The sequence below is a fragment of the Leptinotarsa decemlineata genome, unplaced genomic scaffold (genome assembly GCF_025532065.1).
Source record: "Leptinotarsa decemlineata unplaced genomic scaffold, Ldec_3_MD MMD2_tig00004307_RagTag_RagTag, whole genome shotgun sequence".
Taxonomy (NCBI): domain Eukaryota; kingdom Metazoa; phylum Arthropoda; class Insecta; order Coleoptera; family Chrysomelidae; genus Leptinotarsa; species Leptinotarsa decemlineata.
In genome coordinates, this window is record NW_027412606.1 from 10,916,228 (window position 1) to 10,940,614 (window position 24,387).

Genomic DNA, 24,387 nt, shown 5'->3' on the forward strand with positions numbered 1-24,387 from the left:
CACCACACAAATTCCAAATGGCAAAATACTTTTCTAAACATGAGAGAATGAAGTCTCAGTTAGTAGTTAAATTCTATTCTCAGGGCAAATGAAGGTAAAAATGGACTTTCATTGGAACAATTTCAAAAATTTTGTTTCACAGGAGCATTTTTCATAGAAAACAGTTTTGACTGTTACTCTGAGAAACTGCCAATCCTACCCATAAAATTTCGAACCAAACCTTTGCCTGTGTTATTGGAAGAAACCGAGAATCCAATTAATTGCTTTGCTGATGATAGCACACTTGTCATTCAACCTGGATTCCAGGACATCGGACTTCGGAGGCACATCTTCACCGGCAGCAGGAGGTTGCATGTCTTAATGAGGATCTAGAAGTGATTTCGAATTAGGGTGAAAGTAACCAGGTTCAATTCAATGTCACAAAAAACATGATATTATCATATCCGAACCGGATATGATAATATCATGTTTGATAACGTCATGGTCGGACAATTCCACTTTCTGCTTCGATAACTTGGGGGTTAAAATGGACACCAATATACACAATCATGTTGCTGGAATTGCAAAAGCCGCTTCTCAAAAGCTTGGAACATTGTTCCGAGCCAGAAAACTGTACACACCTTAGCAACTTTTGATGGTTCATAAAACTCAGATCAGACCTTCTTTGGAGTATTATTGTTCTCATGTATGGAGCTACGCCAGGCCCGTGCTGGACCCTTTCTTAGGGCGGTGGACGGCCATAGCCAAAGGGCGCCAACACCCCCCCCCCTCCACCATTCCTAACCTCTGTTTTTTTAGCGTGTTGATCGCTCATGACGCTGGGTTCAATTTGCTATTCTGGCATCTGGTCACCGTACGAGCGAACGATCACACTTACACAATCGTACCAGTATTTGTCAAACAAAATGGCCATTTATTGTTTGCTCAAGAATAACGGTAATTTTAAATATTTGCAATGCGGAATGGGAAAATAACTGTCGTACTTATATCGTTTGAAGAAATGTTTAAGCTTAAGCTTTTAAGCTAAAATAAAATAATTAAAAGAGAAAGTAGGAGTTGAAACGTAATAAGTGTAATTTTCGGTAAACATTTCACATATAACATGCAATATATACATTTAAAAAAAAGTTACCACTTATTACATAATTTTTAAGGAAATAAAAAAATATATATAATTCACAAATGTAGGTCTTCTTTGAGTCAATTTGCAAACTGAATCTAAACCTGAAGAAGTCTTTTAAGTTCGGAGCTGGAGTTGCAAAGATAGTCAATAACGCTGTCTGGATCTATGGAGTTCAAAATATCAGCTTCTGATTGCATCAACAGTAATGATTCTAAATTGTCATTTGTCAAAGACGATCTTAATCTGGTTTTGATAAGTTTCAACTTTGAAAATGCTCGTTCGCAAGAGACTTGAGTCAATGGGATAGTTAGAAGAAACTTATACACTTTTGAAAGTTCTGGGTATTGTAAACAGTACATGTTATATTCTAATATAACTTTATATGCACACTTGATACAGCTATTGCATGATGCCGACTCTTTGCACTGGACCTCGTGGTCTTCATCATCTTCTTCTTCTTGCGCATCGATTTTCTCGTCTGAGACATCTTCATTCTCATAGTCGGCGTTCAAACTTGCATTTGAAATCTGGGGCCATACATTTACGAATGAGATAAGTTCTTCTTTCAGCTTTTCTTCATCAACGTTCAAAACTAATTCTCCTATTTTCTTCAATGCTTTAGGTGGAAGAGATTCTTGGGATTTGAATGTTTTTGGGTCAAAACATGCCAGATCCAAGTATAGCGATTTGTGCTGCACAAAACGGCTTTCCATAGTTTGGACAGCTCTCTCTACAATTACGAAGAAGATCTTTATTTTGAATTCTTCTTCCGGAGAAGTTCCAACACTGTCGTCTTCAGCAAGTTCTCCTGCCATTTTCTTTACTTTCTTCTTTCTTTTCTCAGTTATTGCTTTGCCAATAACAATCTCATTAAGAGTTTCATCGGCCTTTGCTCTTTCTTCGAGTTTCTGCGTCATTTTCAAAACAAAGCGTTGTGCTGCATTCAAAGTCTCATCAAACTTCTCCCTTAGGTGTTTTAGCCTACTAAGAGAAGACTCAATATTCCTCCACGCTTGGGCGTAGTCCAGATTCTTTGTTTGGAGGTAATCCGATAGTGGCGTAGTGATTTTGAACAATTGCAAGAATATCATGCCAACAAGTACTGTTTCAAAATCCAGATACTTCTTAAGTAAAGCAGTTGCTTCATGTCTCACTTTGGCGTTGAAATCAGCTGAATGTGAAATTTTGAACAGAGCCAATACCAACTCCAGATAAATGTGTTTGTTAGGTTTAGCTGTGTTTGAAGACTGTTCTTCAGAAGAGGTCCACATGTCTATTCTGCCGAATATTTTCGTTGCTGCATTGCTGCGGCTTCGCCATCTGGTAGCCCCAATGGCTTCCAACTTGTACTCAGGATTTTGCTTCCTAAACATATCCAGTCTTTTAATTGAATCCTTCAAAAAAACCTGGGTCTCTTGCATTATGCTGAAAAATGAGATTGTTACAGTGAGGCATTGAGCTGTATCAGATATTACGAGATTCAAAACGTGCGCGTAGCACCACGTGTGAATGTGATTTGGGATTTTGCTGGCCATTTGTGCAGTCAAACCATTATACTGACCGCTCATGTTAGACGCACCATCAAACGCATTTGCGACGCAATCACTCAAAGGTATTTCAAGTTCTGTCAATACACCAGAGAGAGTGTCAAATAATGCCTCTCCTGTAGTAGAAACCACACTTTTTAATGCCAGTAGTCTCTCGCACACTTCATGACCTTTAACATACCTGGCAACTATTGCACATTGATCATTGCTACTTATGTCTATCGTCGTGTCCATCAAAACTGAGTATTTGCCGGCCGATTTGATTTCATTTGCCACGACAGATTTGATTTCTTTTGTCATACAGATCATTATTTTTGCTACCGTGTTGTTACTTAGAAATGTCACGGCACTTCCTCTGCCCACCCTTTTGTTTTTGCCTTTTTTTTCGTGTTCCACGTCTGTTTTTTTTGTTGACCTCTTAGACATGCGCGTATCACTTTCTTCAATAGCCTTTTTCAAGTGTTTCTCTAACTGTGGATCATACTTGGACATTAACATAATAATTTCTAAGAAGTTGCCATGGTTGATTGTGTCATCTTTAAGAGAGTAAGCAGCTTCCTTTGATGCACGAAAAGCCAATCCTTGCTTTCCTATAAGCTTCAAGACATCTATTACAATTTTCACCACATGTCTCCTTTCTAAGACTTCTTGTTTCCTCTTATCTAGTTGATCACAAAAAAGAAGGTCACGAGTACTTTTCTTACGTTTGGCTACCATAAAAGCCTCGACGGATTGAAAATGAGCTTTGGACATTTCATGTTCATTAACTCTTTGGTGGACATGTTTCCAGTCTTCAAACCCTGTACAAAAGGTTGAATTGGAGTTGCTGCTGTAAACGATGCAAATAAAACAGAACAGTTTCTTTGAATTTTCGTCATATGAAATCCAATGTCTCTGAAAGGTTTCTCCATCGTTTCGTTTTACAGTGTATAAGGGTTTTTTGTCATTAAAAGGCAACTCTCTTTCATCAGGTTGTATTGGATGATAATCAAGATATGCCGATAAATGTCTTTCGCTTGGTTTTTCGAAGTAATTGATTATATGTACTTGAGATTCTTCTACTGAAGAATAACATCTTCGAGCCGAATTTCCTGTGTCAAGTGAAGGTGCTTCCAGTTTACGAGGACTAAGATAATTCGGGTCTTGCTCTTCAGTTTGTAAATTTTCAACTAATTTGAACCCCTGAAATCTATCAGAACTGAGATCGGAAAACTGATTATCATAAATCATTTTGGAACAATCAAGATTTGATGAGCTTGATGGTGAAGACAAGTTGAAGCTAACAAATTCTGCTTCCTCAAACGTTTTGTTTTGTGCATGTGATTCAAGATTTTCATCTTCAGATGGGCCGTCTGGTTTTTTAAACAAAGCTGTTATTTTTGAACATGATATTGCAGACTCGAGTAGAAGTTTGTTTTTCTTTTCTTGACGAAATTCATGTCCACTTTTTTTCCTTTTATTTTTCTTGTCCATGATTTGTAACCCGCTAAAAAAAATTTAACTGATCACTTTATGTATTTAAAAAAACAAGATTTAGTTTTAAATAAATGCAAGATTAAAAGAGCATACTTTGACAACATGTGGCTATTTGACAGTTCGAGTAAAAGATAAACAAACATAGTATGTTACCAATAATAATTTTAATGTGATCTGTATAAAATATTTTGATGAGATGATTAGTAAAAGTAAATGCTTTGGCCAACTTAGACGCCCCTTATATATACTCTGTTTTTTTCTCAAATTTACCAGCCACTGTTGTGAGAAAAGGCTTAGGTCTATGCTATGCAGAAAAGGCTTAGGTCTATGCCTAGTATTTTGCTTTAGGTTATCTATATCTATGTGCTTTTTCCACCTCAAACCTCAACTCACTAATAAGAATAATAACAACACTTACCTTTAACATTAAGGGTTTGAAACTTGCACGGGAAGAACAGTAACAGCACCGAATAACTTGAAATAAAACACTAATACAATACTACACAAGTACAAGTTACAATCAGGCCGACTGCATGAGTTTACTGACTAGTGAGTAACATGTAACATACAAGCATGAACAGGTAGACGAAATTGGGACTCTCGTACCGCCCCCACTCCCCACACTTCCTGAGGGCGCTGTCGTAGTTCATTCTGTGTAGCCTACAGCCGCAACACTCAACCCGGCCGCTCGGCAATATCGACGATAAGCTTCGTCTTATAATGATCCAAATTTAATTATATTTATTATTTAAATTTTCTGTTTACTTAAACGGTGTTAATTATGCTGTTAAACATTTAATGTTGGCATTCTAAATGTAAAATTTGTAAGGTTCGGGGCCGGAGGGTGCCAGAAAGGTCCGGCCAAAGGGCGCATCCGGCCAAAGGGCGCACCGGGACACGTTCCGGTGTCCCGGCGGCCCAGCACGGGCCTGAGCTACGCCCCTAAGCATACCCTGAAGCTGCTTGATACCATACAAAGAAGAGCCATCCGCCCGATTGCAGACGCGAACATCACTTGCAACATTGAAAGGTTGGAGATTTCTCTCTTTTCTACAGATACTTTCACGGAAAGTGTTCGAATAACTTGGGATATTTGATTTCATCAAGAGCGGTACATATCAGAAATACGCGACGGACTGTGACTGCTCATCGTTTCGAGGTTCAAGTCAGTACACCTCGAACTTCACTCTTCAAGAACTATTTCCTTTGGAGAACTGCTTTTATGTGGATAAACTTCCTGTGAACGTTTTTCCAAATCGATTCAATCTCCAGCGATTCAAATCTGATGTGAATCACTACTTTCGCATAGGCACCGCTCTTAGAGCGCCTTAAAAAATCTCGATGGACAAAGAATATTCCGAAAATAAAGGCATATTGAATATACACCACTGTATGAATTATAAGTTAAGTACTTCATCTAGTTGTGAAATCGGTTTGAACCATTTTACGCATTGAAAGTTTATCTGTCAACGAGTCTCTTAATTTATCATAAACACATTTCTTTCTGATTTTGAAATGAAATCCGATGAAAATGTCAGACGATTAGACAAACTGCAATAAAAGTACTGAACAAAAATACCAAGCAGAAGTGGAAGAAATACATAAAGGGGAATCGAAACAAAGGCGAGAATGGAAGTTTATTGAGCATAAGGTTTGTTTGTAGTGTATTGTATTTCCAGAAAAAATATCCCTTGAAGAAGGAATTCCTCTCAGAATAAAGGAAATAGTTAAAATAATTTTGTTTTTTGTTTTGAATTTTTAATTTTGTTTTTTGTCACTTTACAAATTGATATTTATGATTCACTCTCGTGTTTTAAAATAAAGAGGATGAATAAAATTCACTGGACAATGTTGCAAAATTAAATTTCAAATAATTGAGGAAATGAACAAACATGAAATTAAATGAAAATCAGTTACAAGAATGGCATTGTGATTAGAGCAACAATAAATTTACTTAGTTACAACAAAAACATCAGCTAATGGTTTAGCTTTATAGAGGATCACTATACCTATGTATATCCCTTTTTGAATTGTCGAAATGCTTTGAGTTACGATCAGTGTTTTCACCCTAAAAATAAAGAAAATAGTAAAGATACTATATCTATCAGTATAACCTCTCTCAAAGAAAAACAATCCAATTAATTTCATTATGACAGCTAGTCAACAAACAATTTTCCACTTTGTTAAGATTTCGCCGTTGTTTTATTACATGTACTTGTCAGTTTTATAAAATATGGAATTTAAATATACCTAGTGTCAACAAACATCGAGATGGATTCATAATAATTCCATGAAATTTGAATGTGTACATAGGCTGTGTACTGCTTTAGCATTAGCTGGATAATTTACCACCAAAATTTATTTAATATTGATAGACATAATATACATGCTTGGACTAAATTCATTATTTCGGAAACAATTAACAATGTATCTTCTATAAAAAATATGTGAAGATGATTCATATTTTCCAAAGCCAAATATTTTGGTACACATAAGAATGAGGTTATGTCACCGACTTTGACGTGTAAACCTAATACGTGAATTTTTGAAATCAATATTTTATTTAATTACAAAACATATTCAATGACAAATTGGATTAAACAAAATCATCTTTCAGTTGAATAAAATGAAGTAGATGTAGACCTTTGCTTTTAACTAACCCTACAGGAAAATCCAGAGAGGCAGGGTTATGCTCAAGCACTGTAGAGAACTTCTTGAAACTCTAAGAGCGGTGCCTGTACGTAAATGGAGATTAACATTCGAAAAACGGTCTTGTGAAGCTTATTCTACAAGGAAGCGGCTCCAATATTCCAAATGAAAGGGTTATTAAAAAGTGAATTTCTAGTGCAATCTCGAAACGATGGCCAGCCGTAATTAGCCGTGTATTTTTGTAATATTTTCCTATGGGTCGAATTAAACCAGTCAAACACTTGATGGTTAAGATATATGAAAGAAAACCATCCATGGCTACTTCCAATAACCGGCATGTGAGAAAGCTGGAAAGCCACAAATGAAGATGATTTAGCTAACGATAACAAAACTAAAGTAATGAACCCCCATGCCACACATGGTCAAAGGTCTTGGAGATATATTGATGATCGTCTGTTGAAGTGCGGACACATGAATCTCACTGTGATCAATATTCAGGCCCATAGACGTAATGCCAACTAGACATGATTTCAAGGAAAAGTTAAAAGTGGTCATTAACAGCCTAAACAGGCGCAGCATACAAGTCGCAGCTGGATGGATATAATAATAACACAACACAACAAAAAAAATATTTTTTGAATGTTTGCTACACTAAATTAGTCAATTTCTACTAATTTTGGGGTGATAAAAACGAAAATAACAATGAAAAATTTTTATTAGCTCTGGTTTTTGAGATACACAGTACTTGATCTTAAAGAGTAGTTATACTATACGTGAAAAGTGAAAGTACATAAAACAATATTGTTATGTTTCTTTTAGAATATTTTAAATACAAAACTAATAAAAAAAAACATTATTCTTAGTGTTTTGACAAATAAAAGAAGTTTGTACCACCAAATTTCAATTAAGTCCATCCGATTCATTGTAAGATCGCTGTCGTTTAGCTTGTCTTTTATAAAACACTTCTGGAGCATCCCTACACACAGACCAGCAGTAGTCTGCAAGCAATGCTTCATTCCAACGGCCCTGATATCTCTGTTCCATTAAGGCAATATCTTGATGGAATCTTTCTCCATGTTCGTCACTCACAGCTCCACAGTTTTGTGGGAAGAAATCAAGATGAGAGTGAAGAAAATGAATTTTTAAGGACATGTTGCATCCAAGTTGGTGGTAAGCTTGAAGAAGCTCTTTAACCAATGCTGTGAAGTTATCATCTTTTTTGTTACCTAAAAACCCATGTACAACCCCTTAAAGGCTTCCCAGGCTCTTTTGTCATTTCCTGTTAAAATCATGTCAAAAGCAGGATCATTTACGATTTCACGGATTTGAGGCCCAATAAAGATGCCTTCCTTGACTTTAGCATCACTCAACCTGGGAAACTTTGCTCTCAAGTACTTAAAAGCTTGTCCTTCCTGGTCCATGGCCTTCACAAAGTTTTTCATTAGTCCCAACTTAATATGTAATGGGGTAAGGAGAACATCCTTAGGATCTACAAGAGGCTCGTAAACTACATTTTTCTCATTAGGGTTTAGGTCTCGTGTAGGCCAGTTCATTTTTTTATAGTGAGATTTTCTATCCCGACTGTCCCACAGACACAAAAAACAACAGTACTTGGTGAACCCTAATTGCATTCCTAGGAGTATAGCAATGACTTTCAGATCACCACAGATGTGCCACTTGTGTTGTTCATATTTGATTGATTGGAGAAGTGTTTTCATATTTATATACGTTTCCTTCATGTGAACTGCATGACCTATAGGAATAGAGGGTAGCTGATTTCCATTATGCAGAAGTACAGCTTTTAAGCTTAGTTTTGAAGAGTCTATAAACAGTCTCCATTCATATGGAGTGTGATCCAAATTCAAGCAGTCCATCAAACCATTAACATCAGAACAAACTACGAGGTTTTCTTTTTTCTCAAAAAAAGGAAGCAAATCTTTTTGACGCTGTCTGTACTGAGATATTTTCACATCATATTTTAGAAGATTCCACTGTTGTAGTCTTGACCCTAACAGCTCAGCCTTTTCCTTAGACAAGCGAAGATCTCTTATAAGGTCACTCAACTCTGCTTGACTAATTCTGTGCGGATCACTAGACCTATCGCTTACCTCAAAATCAGGGTCATAGGATGTAGAAGGATGGGTTGCTCCTTCTAAACAGTCTTCATCACCTTCCTCTAAAATTTCATAGTTTTGGGGTGGAGAAGGGACTGGCAAATTGTCTGAGTGTGGTACAGGCCGAAGAGCAGATGGGAGATTAGGGTATTTAACCGTTCCTCTTTTCATCATAGATAAACCTTGCTTAATGGGAGGAGTTAAGCAGAAATAACAGTCGTCTGTATGATTGGTAGGCTCACGCCAAACCATAGGTACTGCAAAAGCCATTGCCCGGTTTTTATTTTTCAGCCACTCTCGCAATATGACGGAACAAAAATTACAACATATATGAGGAGCCCATGATTTATCTTGGTCCCCAACTTTCACACCAAAATAATGTTCATAGGCTGTCTTAACGATAGGTGTCATTTTACGTTTCTGAGCCTTAAATGTTATTTCACCACATATATAGCAAAAGCTATCGACAGAATTCACACACTTTCGAGGCATTTCAGATCAGCACTTAAATTAATTTAAAAATCAACTTCACACGATAATTTCAATAGCAACCACGTGCGTACAATTGACAAACTCACATAGGTTATGTTTACTACTTAAGAACAGCTGATGAGAGGGGTGTTATGTAAACAAACATGTGTACCAACTGTTGGTGATGAAATATTTCATTTGTTGAAAACTCAATATACATATATATAATATATGTATATTATATATAATTTATTTGGTCACTTTCGGTTTTAACACGTGGAAATACATTAAAATCATCTAATTTCAACCCCGAAACAAAAACTTTGTTGTGTTGTGTAATGAGTCATAGTTAGGCTTAATAATAATATGAAGTTGCAGATAAGAAAAACCGTGAATTAAGAAAGGAAAAAAAGGATGAAGAAGGTCTACGAACTAGAGTTGATTCAAATAAATCAAGTTAGCTTCCTAGAAAAACATTTTTTTTTCATTTTCATTTTATTTTTCTTCACGGCATCTCTCTTCATAGTTTTGTAATGTGGTAATTATTTTTTGTATCAATGAATCGGTGTAAGTTTTCTCGAGGTATACTAAGTAACTCTCCCTTGTTTACAAACGCCACCTTATATTTTATCTCAAGCAGGAAAGAAGTTCGTGGTTCATTCGATAATAAATGTATTAGAATAATTTTATGTATAGGGAAGTCACTTTGAAGTTTCTATTACAATAATAAAATATATTGTTCAGAGGAAGGTAATAAAGAGCACGCGTGAAAAATTTTCATATGCTATCACGAATATGCTTAATTCCTACAATATCAAAATGACGGAGATAATGATGTGGAAAAAATGTAGTGAAGCTAGACATGAAATACTCGTATACAGCTTAAAAACAACCTTCATTTTATAGCCAACTACTGTTAGTGCACTTAAATTAAATGAATAAAAAACACTTTTGTCTAAATACCACTGGTAGATTTTATTTATACGACCGGTTTCGGGTTTGACCCCATTATCAAGAATAAAACCACACATAATGTTAGAGCAATTTCATAGTCGTGATTTAAGTCGAGACCTGAGCTTGAACGAGACTACATATGTCAATACTGCCCGAGTTATAATCAGTTCTTATCGCAACCATAATCGTTCGTGAGAACTACCTGAAATCGCTTCAGTAACTTTCAGGACTATAATAATTAGTTATTCTTCGAACTACCCGCTTTCCTACGAACACATTTCTTTTGTAGGTTATTTTCAGGCACCATTGGAATATGGGACATGAACAAGGGGGACTTGGAGAACAAACTAAACAACTAGAGAAGTCAACACAGCGTTAAAAAGCAAAGTGCCTGAACTGACGTGATCAGAGAACTGTACAAGAAAGTGCAAGCTCTCAAATAGGCCAACAAGAGAATAGTAGATCTCAAAAAGCCACCAAAGAAGCGATCATCAGAGGAAGGAACGAAACGACCTAACAAGACCCGGACAGGAGATTTTTGCACGAACGAAGCAAATACCTGGGGTTACCCCGGACAGGAAACTAATAATCAGGTATTTTATCACAAAGAGGCTCGGGTTAGCGAACGCTGTTAGAAACCACCCCTATCCTATTATCGGAAAAAAATGTTCCTAATCAAGACAATCCTATTTCCCATAATTTTGCATGCCTCTGTTACCTGTGGCCAGTGCGCAGAAATATAGGACCCATATTCAAAGGTTTATGAACGTCTTCTACCTGAATCTTAGTAGCCATTATAATAGGGGAGCCCAAGCGGGGACTTCGGGATTTACTAAAGCGCGACAGATTAATATACAGGGAGATACCTTGCACCCGGTTAAGTACCTCCACCAAATATGAGCCCCATATATAAGGCGGCCCGTGAAGGATGAAGGATCAGATAAGTAAAAAAAAATTGATCATCAGAAATTCTCAAGCGCGTCAGATTAAGGTAGGGTGGGTTAATTACATGCTAAAAAGTGTATATTCCAGTAATCTGACAATTTGAGAGTGACGTAAAGAAAGGGGAGGGCAGCAAAGTTGTAAAAAAAATAACGTCATTTCGACATTCTCGAGCGTAGCTAATTTTTTTTTTTTATTTTGAAGGAAATAATTCAAAGATAACGAAAAATATAAAATCTGACGATTTCCGCAAGCCGAAATAACAAAAATTCGTCGATAAAGTTTAATGCGTGTACCTGTGTGATACCTAAATTTCCCTCTCCGAGTTTCTATTTCTCTATTCTCTATTCACTTTTTCTCTATCTATTACTCTCTCACTCCGTCCCCACTCTGAATTCTGTTGCCATAACGCCATCACAGCTGTTCACAGAGACTCCTTCGTGATGAAGATGATGATTAATTATTCAATTGATTTTTTGAGCATTTTTTTAATTATTTTCTTATAAATACAAGTATTCCACTTAAAAAACAAACACATATTTATTTGCATGATATTTCTTGAGATTTTCAACTAATTAAGTTCAATGAATTAAACAAAAAAAAAATTTAAAAAAATGTTTTTGTCAGATTAGGCGAATCCCTCTAGATACTAGTCAGATTATGAGACAGCACGTCTAGAACATAAAGATGAACGATATATATCTTAATCTGACGCGCTTGAGTATTTCAAAATGGCGATTTTTTTCACACATTGTTATAATGGCCGCGAGTTAGCGTCAGATCGAAATCGTCAGATTATTGAATGAAAGTTTTTTTGTTGCACTTAACACCCCCTTAGAAAATCAGACGCGCTCGATTAAATTTTTTTTTCACTTTTAACCCTTACGTTCAACCACCCGCATCATGCAGACGATCAGATCAACATACGAACATTATCAAAAATACGTAGGACATTGATGCTATCAGTATCTGACACGCTCGAGTATGTCCATGCAACAGTATTTTTTACATATTATAAAATCTATAGCCGCTTCCCCCTCCGATGAAAAGGTATATATTATATAACATTTTTTCTTCCCATCATCTAAGCTTTGCAACCTAATATGTCTCTATGACGCTCGAATAAATCCTTATTTTGCATCGTGGGCTCTATTACGTGGCTACTATTATGTGGATGTCCACCTGAAAAACCTCGCCGAGAACATCTTCAAGTAAATTCGGACACTCTCTAATCGATCGCTCTGTATCACCTTTAAAATGGTACCCGATTCTTTACATAGCTCTAAAATAGATGAGAAGCCTAGCGCATTCCTAATTGGCATTCACCATTATATATGCCATTGTTTGCCATCAGCAATCAACATACTGTCAAGGCAAATATCTGTTATTCCATAACGTATTCAAATAATACTTTCAGTATGAACGAGCCCGAGGAAGTTATTGTATAGTGAAAACACGTGTAGAAGTGTTATAAGCTATCCAGTGAAAATTGCACTATACATTTTACTTGAATATACAGCGTGACTCACGGTCGATGGTAGGTTAGACGTTTCTGGAAAACGCAAAGCATGATTTTTCTGAAAATTTCACCTCTCACATTTCCTTACCTGTTCTATCGATCTAAAATATTTTCAGCATTGCGGCGTTGCCACTTCCATCAAAAAGTCTTAGCAACTTTATTTTTTTGGAATCGCTCTGATATTTTAATACTTTTTTTGTTAATAATGTCCTAAAACCTAAATCGTCAAGTTTTCTCAATAAAGTGGCTTCTTCTAGAAACATTATTTTTTTTAGAATTTGGATTTAGGTAGCAGTGGAATTATCAAGCTTATAGCAGTTCGGTTACTTTTATAAGTAATTCACAAAGAGTTATCGACGGTGTTTCGAATCATCTTCCAAAATGAATGCAAATATCGATTATTCAAACGAAGTTCTTATGAAATTATTTATTATACACATGAACAGTGATCAAATCATTGTCAGAACGTGTAAAAAATCACCAATGAACGAGAGGAAGTTTGTAAGGTTACAAAATAATTTCCTTAACTATGGCTCAAAGTTTCCAGGGAACAACTGTACGAAAATTTCTAGGTAAAAAGTAAGATTTTGTGGGCTAAAACATGCGAAAGTACAGACAATAACAGAATAAATGCTGAAAATGTTGTCCATTACATTCAAAACACTTTAAAATATTTTTTTGTACGCGACTTGTGGTTGCTTTTTCAATTTCCTGGGAATCCAGATCATCAATACTCCGCACTATTTGCCGTCGCAATTCTTTTTTGGTAGGCACTGGAGTACTGTATACTCTTTCTTTTAAAACACCCCATAAAAAAATGTCAAGTGGCGTGAGATCTGGTGATCTCGGTGGCCAATCCCACGGCCCTAAACGCCTAAACCAACGATCGTCGAAGTGTTCGTCAAGTTTCCTGGAAACTTCCTGGGTGGAATGAGCAGGCGCTCCGTCCAGTTGAAACCACGAATTCCTATATTCCTCTAAAGGCAAATTTTCAAGAAAATCGGTTACAGTCGTCCTTAATATTTGGAGATATATCTCTGCATTCAGGGTATCTTCATGAATAAAAAAGCTAATTTTATTGTTCCTCAGAATACAGAAAACATTCAGGTCAAATTTTTCTTGAAAACCCATTTCTTTTGTAACATGAGGATTATGATCAGCCCAAAAATGTCATTCCTTCTATTGAAAATACCATCCCTCGTAAATTTTGATTCGTCGCTCAAAATTATTTTTGACAAAAATTCCCAATCTTCCTGGGTATGAATCAAAAGGGATTCACAAATATGCATTCTACGTTCGAAGTCTTCTGCTTTTAGAGCTTGAACTTTGGTAAATTTATACGGATGCATTCCGTGATTTTTCAAAATTTGTTGTACTGAAGCATGTGATACACCTAAATTTTTTCTGCACTGCGAATGGAAGCTTCTGGATATGCATAAAAATATGCCAAAACGTTAACAGTATTGTCCTCATTTGAAGTAACAGGTTTTGGTAATGTTGAAGGCGTTTTTAACATAGAGCCATAGTTAAGGAAATTATTTTGTAATCTTACAAACTTCCTCTCGTTCATTGGTGTTAATTCAGGATACATTTGGTTGAATTTTCTACAAGTTCTGGCAATGATTTGATCACACTGTCCGTGTATAATAAATAATTTCATAAGAACTTCGTTTGAATAATCAATATTTGCATTCATTTTTGGCGATTTTTTGAAACACCGTCAATAACCATTTATCAATTACTTATAAAAGTCACCACACTGTCATAAGCTTGATATTTCCACGGCTACCTAGAAATCAAATTCTTTAAAAATTATTTTTTGTACAACTGTTATTGAAAATCTCTTTGATAGAAACACTTCAATCAGAACACCTACCAAAAAATCATTTAGATAAGTTCACACATGCAGTTCGTGCTATTGGTAATATTAAATCCCTGTGAAGTTACTGACGATGACGAAGTAGTATTCAGTCCAACTGTAGAAAGTCCTTCATGACTAACCAATAATCCTCCTTAAAATAACGTGAGTTGGCGTATGTAGTTGTAACATATGCCTTGTATATAATAATTTTTTTATTATCAGCAGTAACGTTATACAAAAAAATTTGTATGATACATTTGTTAAAAGTGATTTTATTTTGCTCGTGAGTTTGCTCCACTTGCTGACGCTCGTTTTGCAATAATCCCCACTCACAAAATAAAATGCCATTTTCAACACTTGTAGGTAAAACGTGAATAACTAATTGTCCACAAAAACGGCTTTATTAAGAAAACTTGACGATTTAGGTATAGGGACATGTATATCATCTTGAAGCATTTTTCACCATCTTTCAATTTATCGAGTAATATACAGGGGGTTTCATTTGAAAAAATGAACTTTCGACTACTTTTATGCACTAATTTTAGCACGCCCTGTATGATATGGAGTCGATTTCTTGGTGTTATTTGAATATTTCGAGTTTGTCCAAACTATCATTAAAATATCAACTTTTCATGAAATGAGAGTACAGATGTACTTAATTTCAATTAAGGCTATGTTTTGGACCATATTTAACACAATTTATTTTTTATCTCGAAAACAGATAGAGATAGGTATAGGACATTATTAACAAAAAAATATTAAAATACTAGAGCGATTCCAAAAATGTATTAATATACGGGGTGTTCCAATTAAAAAAGCATAATTGCTAGGACTTTTTGATAGAAGTGGCAACGCCGCAATGCTGAAAATATTTTAGATCGATAGAACAGGTAAGGAAATGTGAGAGGTGAAATTTTCAGAAAAATCATGCTTTGCGTTTTCCAGAAACGTCTAACCTACCATCGACCATGAGTCACGCTGTATATGTTCATCATCAACAGAAAAACGTAATGGGAAGGTGTTCGATAAAGGCCCACTCTGACCATCGCCATTGATATATGTTGACAGTAGCGTTTGAATGAAATGTGAGATAGTTGACAAGCGACTGACCTTGATTCGCCAACATGTGCCCCCATTTCGGCTAAGCGCTAATCTAGTATGCGAGGATCCAAATAAGTTTATATTATGAATCGAATGAGTGTGAGAAGGTTTTGTTTTTTCTTTTCTTTGAGCGGTAGCCAGGCGCGGTTCAACGTGGGTGCTTCGTTCACTCAGTCAATCGGCCGATGTGTCTGTCGATGGGTTGAGCCGCAGGCTGAACGATCGATTTTCACTTGCTATCGTCCAACCCGTGTTAGGAATCACACATTAAAAGATAAGACCTCGTTAGTCTTCAGCTAGTACAAGTTTCGCTTCTTAGGGTTGTCGTTCGTAGGGGTGCGATAGCTGGTTAACGGAAAAACATATTTTTTTTTCAACATACATATAAAGTAATATGACAGAAATTTTCCGAGAACATATTTTTCGAATGATGATTATTGGCTGAAGTTATTGGCCAGCTGAATTATTTTGGTTAAGAAACTAGACTAGTGTAGTTTCTTTTGACAGTTTTGGAAGTTACCGCTACAATAGCAGGATTTATATTTCTCCTCCATTACCAATAGTTAGAAGACAACCCCCTCAGTGTTCGGTTGTCTTGTTGGAAAAGTCTGGGACTGACAAAATGAGCTATGAAGATTGCTATAAAAAAATGTCAAACTAAACGAACACATGTCACAAGGAACATGTTTCACATACAAAAATACGTGCACACATTAAATATACAGGTGTTTTGAAGTTATGCTTTACATAATAGGTAATTACCTTCCTTATTTATATTTTTTTATAGTGTAAATCTTTACCCGCCAAACTGTTTAAGATAATTTTATATACAATACTAATAGTTTATTTTTTTAGAGAAGCCCTGGATAAAACACACACACACAGGCAATTATGCCTAGGGGTATGTTTTACTCAGAGAGCAAATCTAACCCCATTTTGTAAAAAAAAATTGTAATATTTTTTTTGTACATGCAATACTTGAATAAAAAAAACATATTCGATTTCATAGAGCAGAGAAGTCCAGTGTTGCTCAACATGCCATATAGAACGGCTAGAGAACAAGTAAAGAATGCTTGAAATTACTGAGACCGATACAAAACAACAAGTTTTGAGATGCCTTCGTAAGTTCAAAAATTAAAAAATGTGGAATGAGATCCACAACAGTGATAAAGGTCCCAGAGAGGCTAGATGGACTACATATAGACTTGAGCACATTGCCACCGAATCAGGCTTTTAGAGTTGGGCAGAGCCGTACTCTTACCATCTAACCTGAAAAACCACTTACCATACAAACTAATCGGCTTCGTTAAGAAGCTGGGTTTATTTGGTCGAGTGTCAATAGGTGTGAGCCGCAATAAACTCTTGCGGGTTGCGGTGGAGGTTCGAATAGATCCACTCACTTTGGACCTAACATAACCTAACCCATTCCTAATAGCACCGTTTTTCTACTCGTACGCAATTACAGGTAGAAAAGAAGTTGAAGATTAGGTATCAGTCAGGTAGAAAATAACGATAAGAACAATAACAAAATACTGGGATGTGCGATGGAATCGGCCGATACCTGGTGAGAATCCATAACATAATCAAGAAAAACTTTATGAGATTTTCACTAAACAGTTTTACCAAAACGGAACACGTGTTTCGCCATCCAACATATCCGTACAAACTTTCAACAGTCCTCAACATATAGGAGAAGAAAATGGATCGAAATGAATAACCTTTACGTTAGGCAACCCACCCTACATTTAAACGCTACCTCAGTAACCTGTCTTCCAGGTAATTTGATAGGTAGATTTAAAAAACGTTTTTGCATATGGATATTTTGCCTCCATTGACATGAACATTATCATCATTCACAAAAATCACGATTTAATTTAGTTGAAAAGAGATTACCACGTAGCGTTCAAATGTAGGATGGGTTGCCTAATCAGAATGTTAATAATTTTATTTCATTGTCTTCTAATAGTAGTTTTTGTCCAATTCAGATATTATAAAACATGATTTTATATGCTATTTTTTGAGGGTATTTTTCGAGAGAAATTTTTAAAAAAGTAGTCACTTATCTTTGGCTCTGAATGAAAGGAACATAAAGGTCCACTTTACCAGAAGATATAATAGGAATTTGAGTAGGTTTCGATAGTTCCAAAATTTCACTCTATTAACAAAACCACAAGAATTAATAATTTTGTATTAAATACTGAAATAGATATACGACGACCATACTCTCATCTTTCATGATTCTCCAAATTTTCTGTATACCAAAATTCCCTGATTCCACTGGTCAATAGTGTTTTTGTCGCATGAACTTTGTGATGTTTTTTTGTTTATGTTGGCCTATCCCCATTATAAATATATAATAATTTTGTTTCAATCAATTCTAGTTTTTTTGTGACAGCTATTTATTCATTTCTGACCTTATATACATGTATTTGTTTGAATAAAGTCAATTAGGCTGCTGTATAACTAACTACCTATTGCATCAGCTAACATACATTTTATTTTCAATAGGTATATCCCAAATATGCCACGAAAGTGTTCCACTAACCCTGACAGTTTTGTTATGTGTGTGGAGAATCAACTTTTACATCCTAGCGTCGAAATTTCGCTCCCTTAGAATATTTTGGATTTACTGTGCAGCATCAAGATAAATTCTGAGTCCCACATAAATTTTGTGTAACATGTGTGAAACTCCTATTAGGTTAGGCTGAACAAGAACCTAGATATCTATTTGCTATTTGGTATACCAATGATTTGAACAAGTTTGGATGCTGGAGAGTATTTTTGGACTTCATTGTATTGCCTTTTATTTGAGTCAAACAAAAATAAAACGCATTACAACGACCAGAAAAGTTGAGACTCCAGTCCGGAACTTGTTGGCATGAGGAATATGAAAAGTTATGAACCGCAAACTTCAAAAGAACCGCACTCATTGACACGAAGTGATTAAAACGATTTAGTGTATAATTTGAGTTTGTCTAAAAAAAACAGGCTAAGCTTTTGGGGTCTGGATTAAACGACTGTAATTTACTTTCTCCTGAAACAAAAGTCTTATTTTCGACATCGTGACGATGAAATAAAACCTTACTAATAAAGGAACTAATAATGTCATATAAAGCTTTGGGGTGTCCTAAAAAATATATATGTTGGGTGCTGTGAGTGAAGAACAACGAGAGAGATTCCATCAGGACATATTCCTAATGGAGAAGAGTTATGAATGGAAATGGAGTCCAGGAATGCTAGCAGATCATTGTTGGAAACTCAGAAGGGACCCCCACCAGAAGACAAATATTCACGAAAATCATAAATATTTATTATACATTAAGTTATAATTTCTTCTAGTGTAGTTCATTTTTGTATTTTTTACGAAAATGTATGTTTGATGTCAAGAGAAAACCTGATGTGTTAATTTTTTTCATTGATACAATATTGGTTAGTGGCTCTAGTGGATTCAAAGTATGATACAAGTTTTCATGTGACAAAAAACAGATAACATTTTAATGACCAGTGTTCTTTATGATAGAATAGAATAGAACAGGTTTTACTGACTTCTTTACATACATGTAGCAGATCCAATGGTGTTTTATAAAATGTCGACCTGGAACTTAAATTGACATGGATTACATAATATATTAGGTTGTTTCGAAAGTTTTGTCCGTTTTCATGAGTCTACTTTAAATTGTAATATCCCAGTAAATAAATTGAAAGGGTATATTTTTAGGAGACTAATTTTTGGAAAAGAAAAGTTTTAGCTTTCTACCATCTTGATACAAAAAATCTTGGTATCTTCCAAAGAATGGAAGGAAGCAATTAATTTCAAAGATTAAATCTATACAAATATGTGAGGATCATGTAAAGACTTTAAGACAGGAACTAGAAGAAAAAACCCTCTCGAATCAGCTATTTTCATATGAACATTGGATTACAAGAAAGAAAAATACTTTCTAAACAAATACTTTTATATGAACGCTGAATCATACAAAAATTATTTTTTCTATTTCGTTTGTATTCCAAAGGGATGGGTTTTTGTCTCTTGGAAGTGCTAGGGTGGCTCATCGATGTTCAACCACTGTCCTGAACATCTCCTGTTGTCTCTTGTTTTATCACACGTGACTATCCGATCCTGAAAAGGATCGCAAAAGCAAAGAAGAACAGACCTCAGAACGTGACAATTTCTATCGATCGTTCAACTCGTGGAGCACCCACTTTTTGAGCTTCCTGACCTTTCCAATACGTTTTAAATCATCAAAAACCGCATGTGAGCTGACGCCCAGTTCTTCCGCCATCCCACGCACCAATTGTGATGGGTCAGTCTACACCAGGATCTTCAAATCATCGTCCTGGATTACTGTAGGTCGACCACTTCAAGGCTCATATTCAGGGCTAAAATCTCCGGACGAAATTTCGCAAACCAACATCGAAGAGTGTGTTCAATATCACCATCATTGTCAAAAATATCGGAAGAGTATCAGGGCAAAATGTAAAATCATCTCTAACCATTATGCATCTCAATATCCAGGGCATGGCAACAAGGAAAATTCAACAGCTAGAAGTTCTAATGGACCGCAATCAACCAGACATTGTATGCCTATCAGAACACTGGCTTACAGCACCAGAAATTAAAGTCCTAAACATATCGAACTACAATTTAGTTAATAATTACTGTAGAGAAATTCATAGACATGGTGGGGTCTGTATCCTATCAAAGAAAAGTTGTTTTCTCAAACCTTTTTCCTTTAACAAATGTATAGAAAAAAACTTCGAAGTAACAATAGCTACCTTTGAAACAAACTGTAAAAATTGCCAATTATATATTATAACAGTGTACAGAACACCAAACAGTGATATTAATATATTTATAGATGAAATCTATGATCTGATGTGTAACCTTTACATAAAAAACAACTACTACATTCTATGTGGTGATATAAATGTAGATCTACTAACTGATCACTGTGAATCACGAAAAATAAAAAATATCTTTTGCGAATTCAATATGAATAACCAGATCACTTCTCCCACACGTCTCAATAAGGGTATAGATGTTATAATCAGCAATATTTCTGCTACAGGTGTATATGTTGAGGACACCCATCTGTCAGATCATAGATTTCAACTGTGTATATTTGAGTTACCAACACTTCACAGTAAGAATATTAACATAACCTATAGTCGTAATTATTCAGATGATAACTTGATGACTTTCAGGAATTTATTAATTGACGAAGAATGGGAAGATGTGTACAAATATACAGATGTAAATCAAAGTTTCAATATGTTCTATACAACATTTCAATTCCATTACTATAATGCATTTCCACTGAAAAAAGTAAGGACAACTAAAAATAGGGACAAACCCTGGATAACTAGGGACATTAAAGAGCTACATCAAATGGTATGTGATATGTGTAAAATAGTTAAGTCTACTAATAATGAAGTCATAAAAAACAAATACAAAAAACTTAAATACCTATATGAAGAGCTAATAAAAAAAACTAAAACAGAGTACAATAATAAACGAATCTTGAATGCAAGTAATGTAAACAAGGAGAGCTGGAAAATTATTAATGAAAGTAGAAACATCACAAAAACTAGAAATACAATTGAACTCACTAACAACAATGATATAATAACAGATAGGGAAGCAATTGGTAATTACTTCAATGATTTCTTCATAAATATTGAGAAAATCGAGCCAAAAAAAGATATAAAATTAGCATCATTTTTTAACAATAGTTTATTTCTATACTCGACAACCCCAATGGAGGTTCAAGATATTATAAAAAAAACAACAAAAACGCCAACTCCAGGTGTAGATGAAATACATGGAAAAACCTTGAGGGCTGTCAGTGACATTATATGTCATCCCCTATCATACATTATAGACAAATCATTCTGTGAAGGGATTTATCCGGATGCGCTCAAAATATCAAAATCTGTCCCGATCTATAAAAACAAAGGATCAAAAAATGAAGTAAAAAACTACAGAAACGTATGTCTGCAATCACAACTAGCAAAAATAATTGATTATAGCTACTATATGAGATTGAGTAAATTCACTGAACAGCACAAAATTATTCCTGATTGCCAGCACGGCTTTAGGCAGAAAAGATCAACATCTACTGCGATAAATGAACTCTGTGATCACGTATATATGAACCTAAATGAGAAGCAATTTCCAGTCTGCCTATATTTTGATCTTACTAGGGCTTTCGACACCATTAATCACGAATTACTTCTTGAAAAATTTAACCGAATAGGGATTAGGGGGATAGCCAATGACTGGGTTGCCTCATATCTAAAAAACAGGATGCAGGTAGTAGTTATTGATTCGGTAAAATCAGAACCTGCCCTTGTTAAAATGGGGGTCCCACAAGGATCAACACTAGCCCCGCTATTTTTCATCATCTTTATGAGTGATATAATACTTGCATCTTTGTTACCAAATAAAACTATAGCATATGCAGATGATACAAGCCTAGTAGTAGCGAAAAACAACCTTCCACTCTCGATAGAAGTTGCAAATAAAACTGCAGAAGAATTCTCACACTGGTGTAAAAATAATGGTTTACAAGTTAATATAAACAAAACAGTCTTCATGCTCTTCCAACAAAAAAATACTACATATGATTACAGTCCCCTCATAAGAATCGATCATAAATCTATAGAGCAGGTCAGTCATATTAAATACTTAGGACTTACAATTGACCAAAAACTGACTTGGGAACTACATGCAGAAAATCTTACCTCAAAAATGAGTAGCTTGTGTTTTGTAATGAGACAGTTACGGGGAACAGTTTCATTGCAGGTACTCAAACTGACATATTTTGCACTCATACAGTCTGCAATGTCTTATGGGCTGGCCTTTTGGGGAAATTCCACCCATATGACAAAAGTATTCACTATGCAAAAAAGGATAATAAGATGTATGGCAGGTCTACGTCACAGAGAATCCTGTAGAAATACCTTCACTGAACTGGCACTCTTAACATTGCCTTCACTGTATATATTAATCATAACAATGAATATCAAGAAAAATGAATCAAGCTACATTAAAAATAACATGATACATAAACATCACACTCGGAATGGTAATGAACTGCGACTACCCTACTCTCGACTGGCTCTTGGTCAGGGATCCTCAAGTTATCAAGGTATCATCTGCTATAATAAAGCACTTCAGCTATTTGGAAACACATGTAATTTCACTGAATTCCAAAGTTCTTTACTTGATTACCTTACCAAAAATGCATTTTATAGTACTGAAGAATTTCTTCAACACTAGCTATTATTGTGTAGTCACTTTATTTTACTTGTACAAATAATAATAATAAAAAAAAATTAGATTTCACAATTTTTACTAATTTAAGCTACTTGCATATATTATCTGTCACTGTTCTTGCATCTTTTTATTATGTATACTTAACTTCTAATAACATGTATATATACACTAACTATAGATAAGCACAGTTGCTTTATGTTCGGTTCTGACTAGTCTGATAAAGTTTTATACTGTATGTACCACATGTATAAAATCTTTTAATGATGAATAAATTTCTATTCTATTCTATTCTATTCTATTCACCTGGTTAATTTTTCGGGCTGTTTCGGAAGCATTTTGGTTCAATTTGAATTCGTAGGGAAAATTTGACCGAAAATCGCTTATTGACATTATATAGTGATAAGCTAAAAAGAGACTGGAAAAAATTAACAATATCAATGTATAGAATGCGAAATTCTCTATCAATCAGTAAATACCACAGCACACTAGAATAAACAGGTAATGAGATAAAGATCTACGAAAACAATCGACATTAAAACGGACAACTTTTGACACAACCTAATACAATTTAAAAATATCGTTGAAATCATAATGTTACTGATGAAAGTAATAAGCTCTTACAGTTTTGTGTTATCAACAATACTTTCTGTGATATTTTTTAAAGTATCATGCTGCTGGTAATGTTTTTCAGGATAAAAGTTTCTTGAAGTCAAGTTACAATTCGAAACAACAGAATATATAGCAAACTTCATCACCAGAGGGGTGTTTGACATATGCCAACTGAGAAACACATCAGCTTGACATAGTTCAGAGCTCTACAATCAGTGAGGGAAACAAAAAATAATTTCCTATTAATCACACATGTCGTTTGTGAATTGGTCGAAAAGCAGCTAAAATTTGCTTTTCCATAATATAGTAATTTCTATCTGTTTACCTCTACAATGGTTAAATCTGTTGCATTCCAAAATATTGAATTGCAATTTGTGTTAATTGTGATTGAACTCTTGCCACTCTGTCAAAAGATGGTTTGCAAATATTGAATTGGTCTTTTCATTCAAAGAGCTACTTCGATGTTCTTTTATTTTGTGGAGAAAGTTCTCCCAGTTTAGCCAATATAAATTTTGGGACAAGATCCACAAGTCCACTCATATACTCCAAAACTATCCAACATTGAAATTTTGTCCTTGTTTTTAATAAATCTGCTCAAATCATTTGATGAGTTCGATTAGATTTGAAGGTTGTTCTCTTTTTTAGATCATGTAATTTATTTCTGAAAACATTTATTGCTTTCCTATTTCTCATGCTTTGAATGCCGCAACCTTTTTGGTTCAACAGATAAGTTTTCATTCCA

At 35.1% G+C, this 24,387-nt stretch overlaps 2 protein-coding genes across 2 annotated transcripts in view; both read right to left on the reverse strand.

Annotated features, from left to right (window-relative positions):
- The window catches only part of LOC111515046 (uncharacterized), a 166,674-nt gene that overhangs the window by 135,685 nt on the left and 6,602 nt on the right, over positions 1–24,387 (reverse strand). The window lies entirely within an intron of this gene.
- On the reverse strand, positions 1,051–5,075 carry LOC141483915 (zinc finger MYM-type protein 1-like). The gene is made up of 2 exons (XM_074178961.1): positions 4,565–5,075; positions 1,051–4,156 (listed from the first exon to the last, which is right to left on the reverse strand). The coding sequence occupies exon 2, from the start codon at positions 4,141–4,143 to the stop codon at positions 1,219–1,221; it is 2,925 nt and encodes a 974-aa protein (XP_074035062.1). The 5' UTR covers positions 4,144–4,156; positions 4,565–5,075; the 3' UTR covers positions 1,051–1,218.

Excerpts from the sequence above, each read along its gene's own strand:
- LOC141483915 (XM_074178961.1), bottom strand. The coding sequence starts at position 4,143 with ATGGACAAGAAAAATAAAAGGAAAAAAAGTGGACATGAATTTCGTCAA.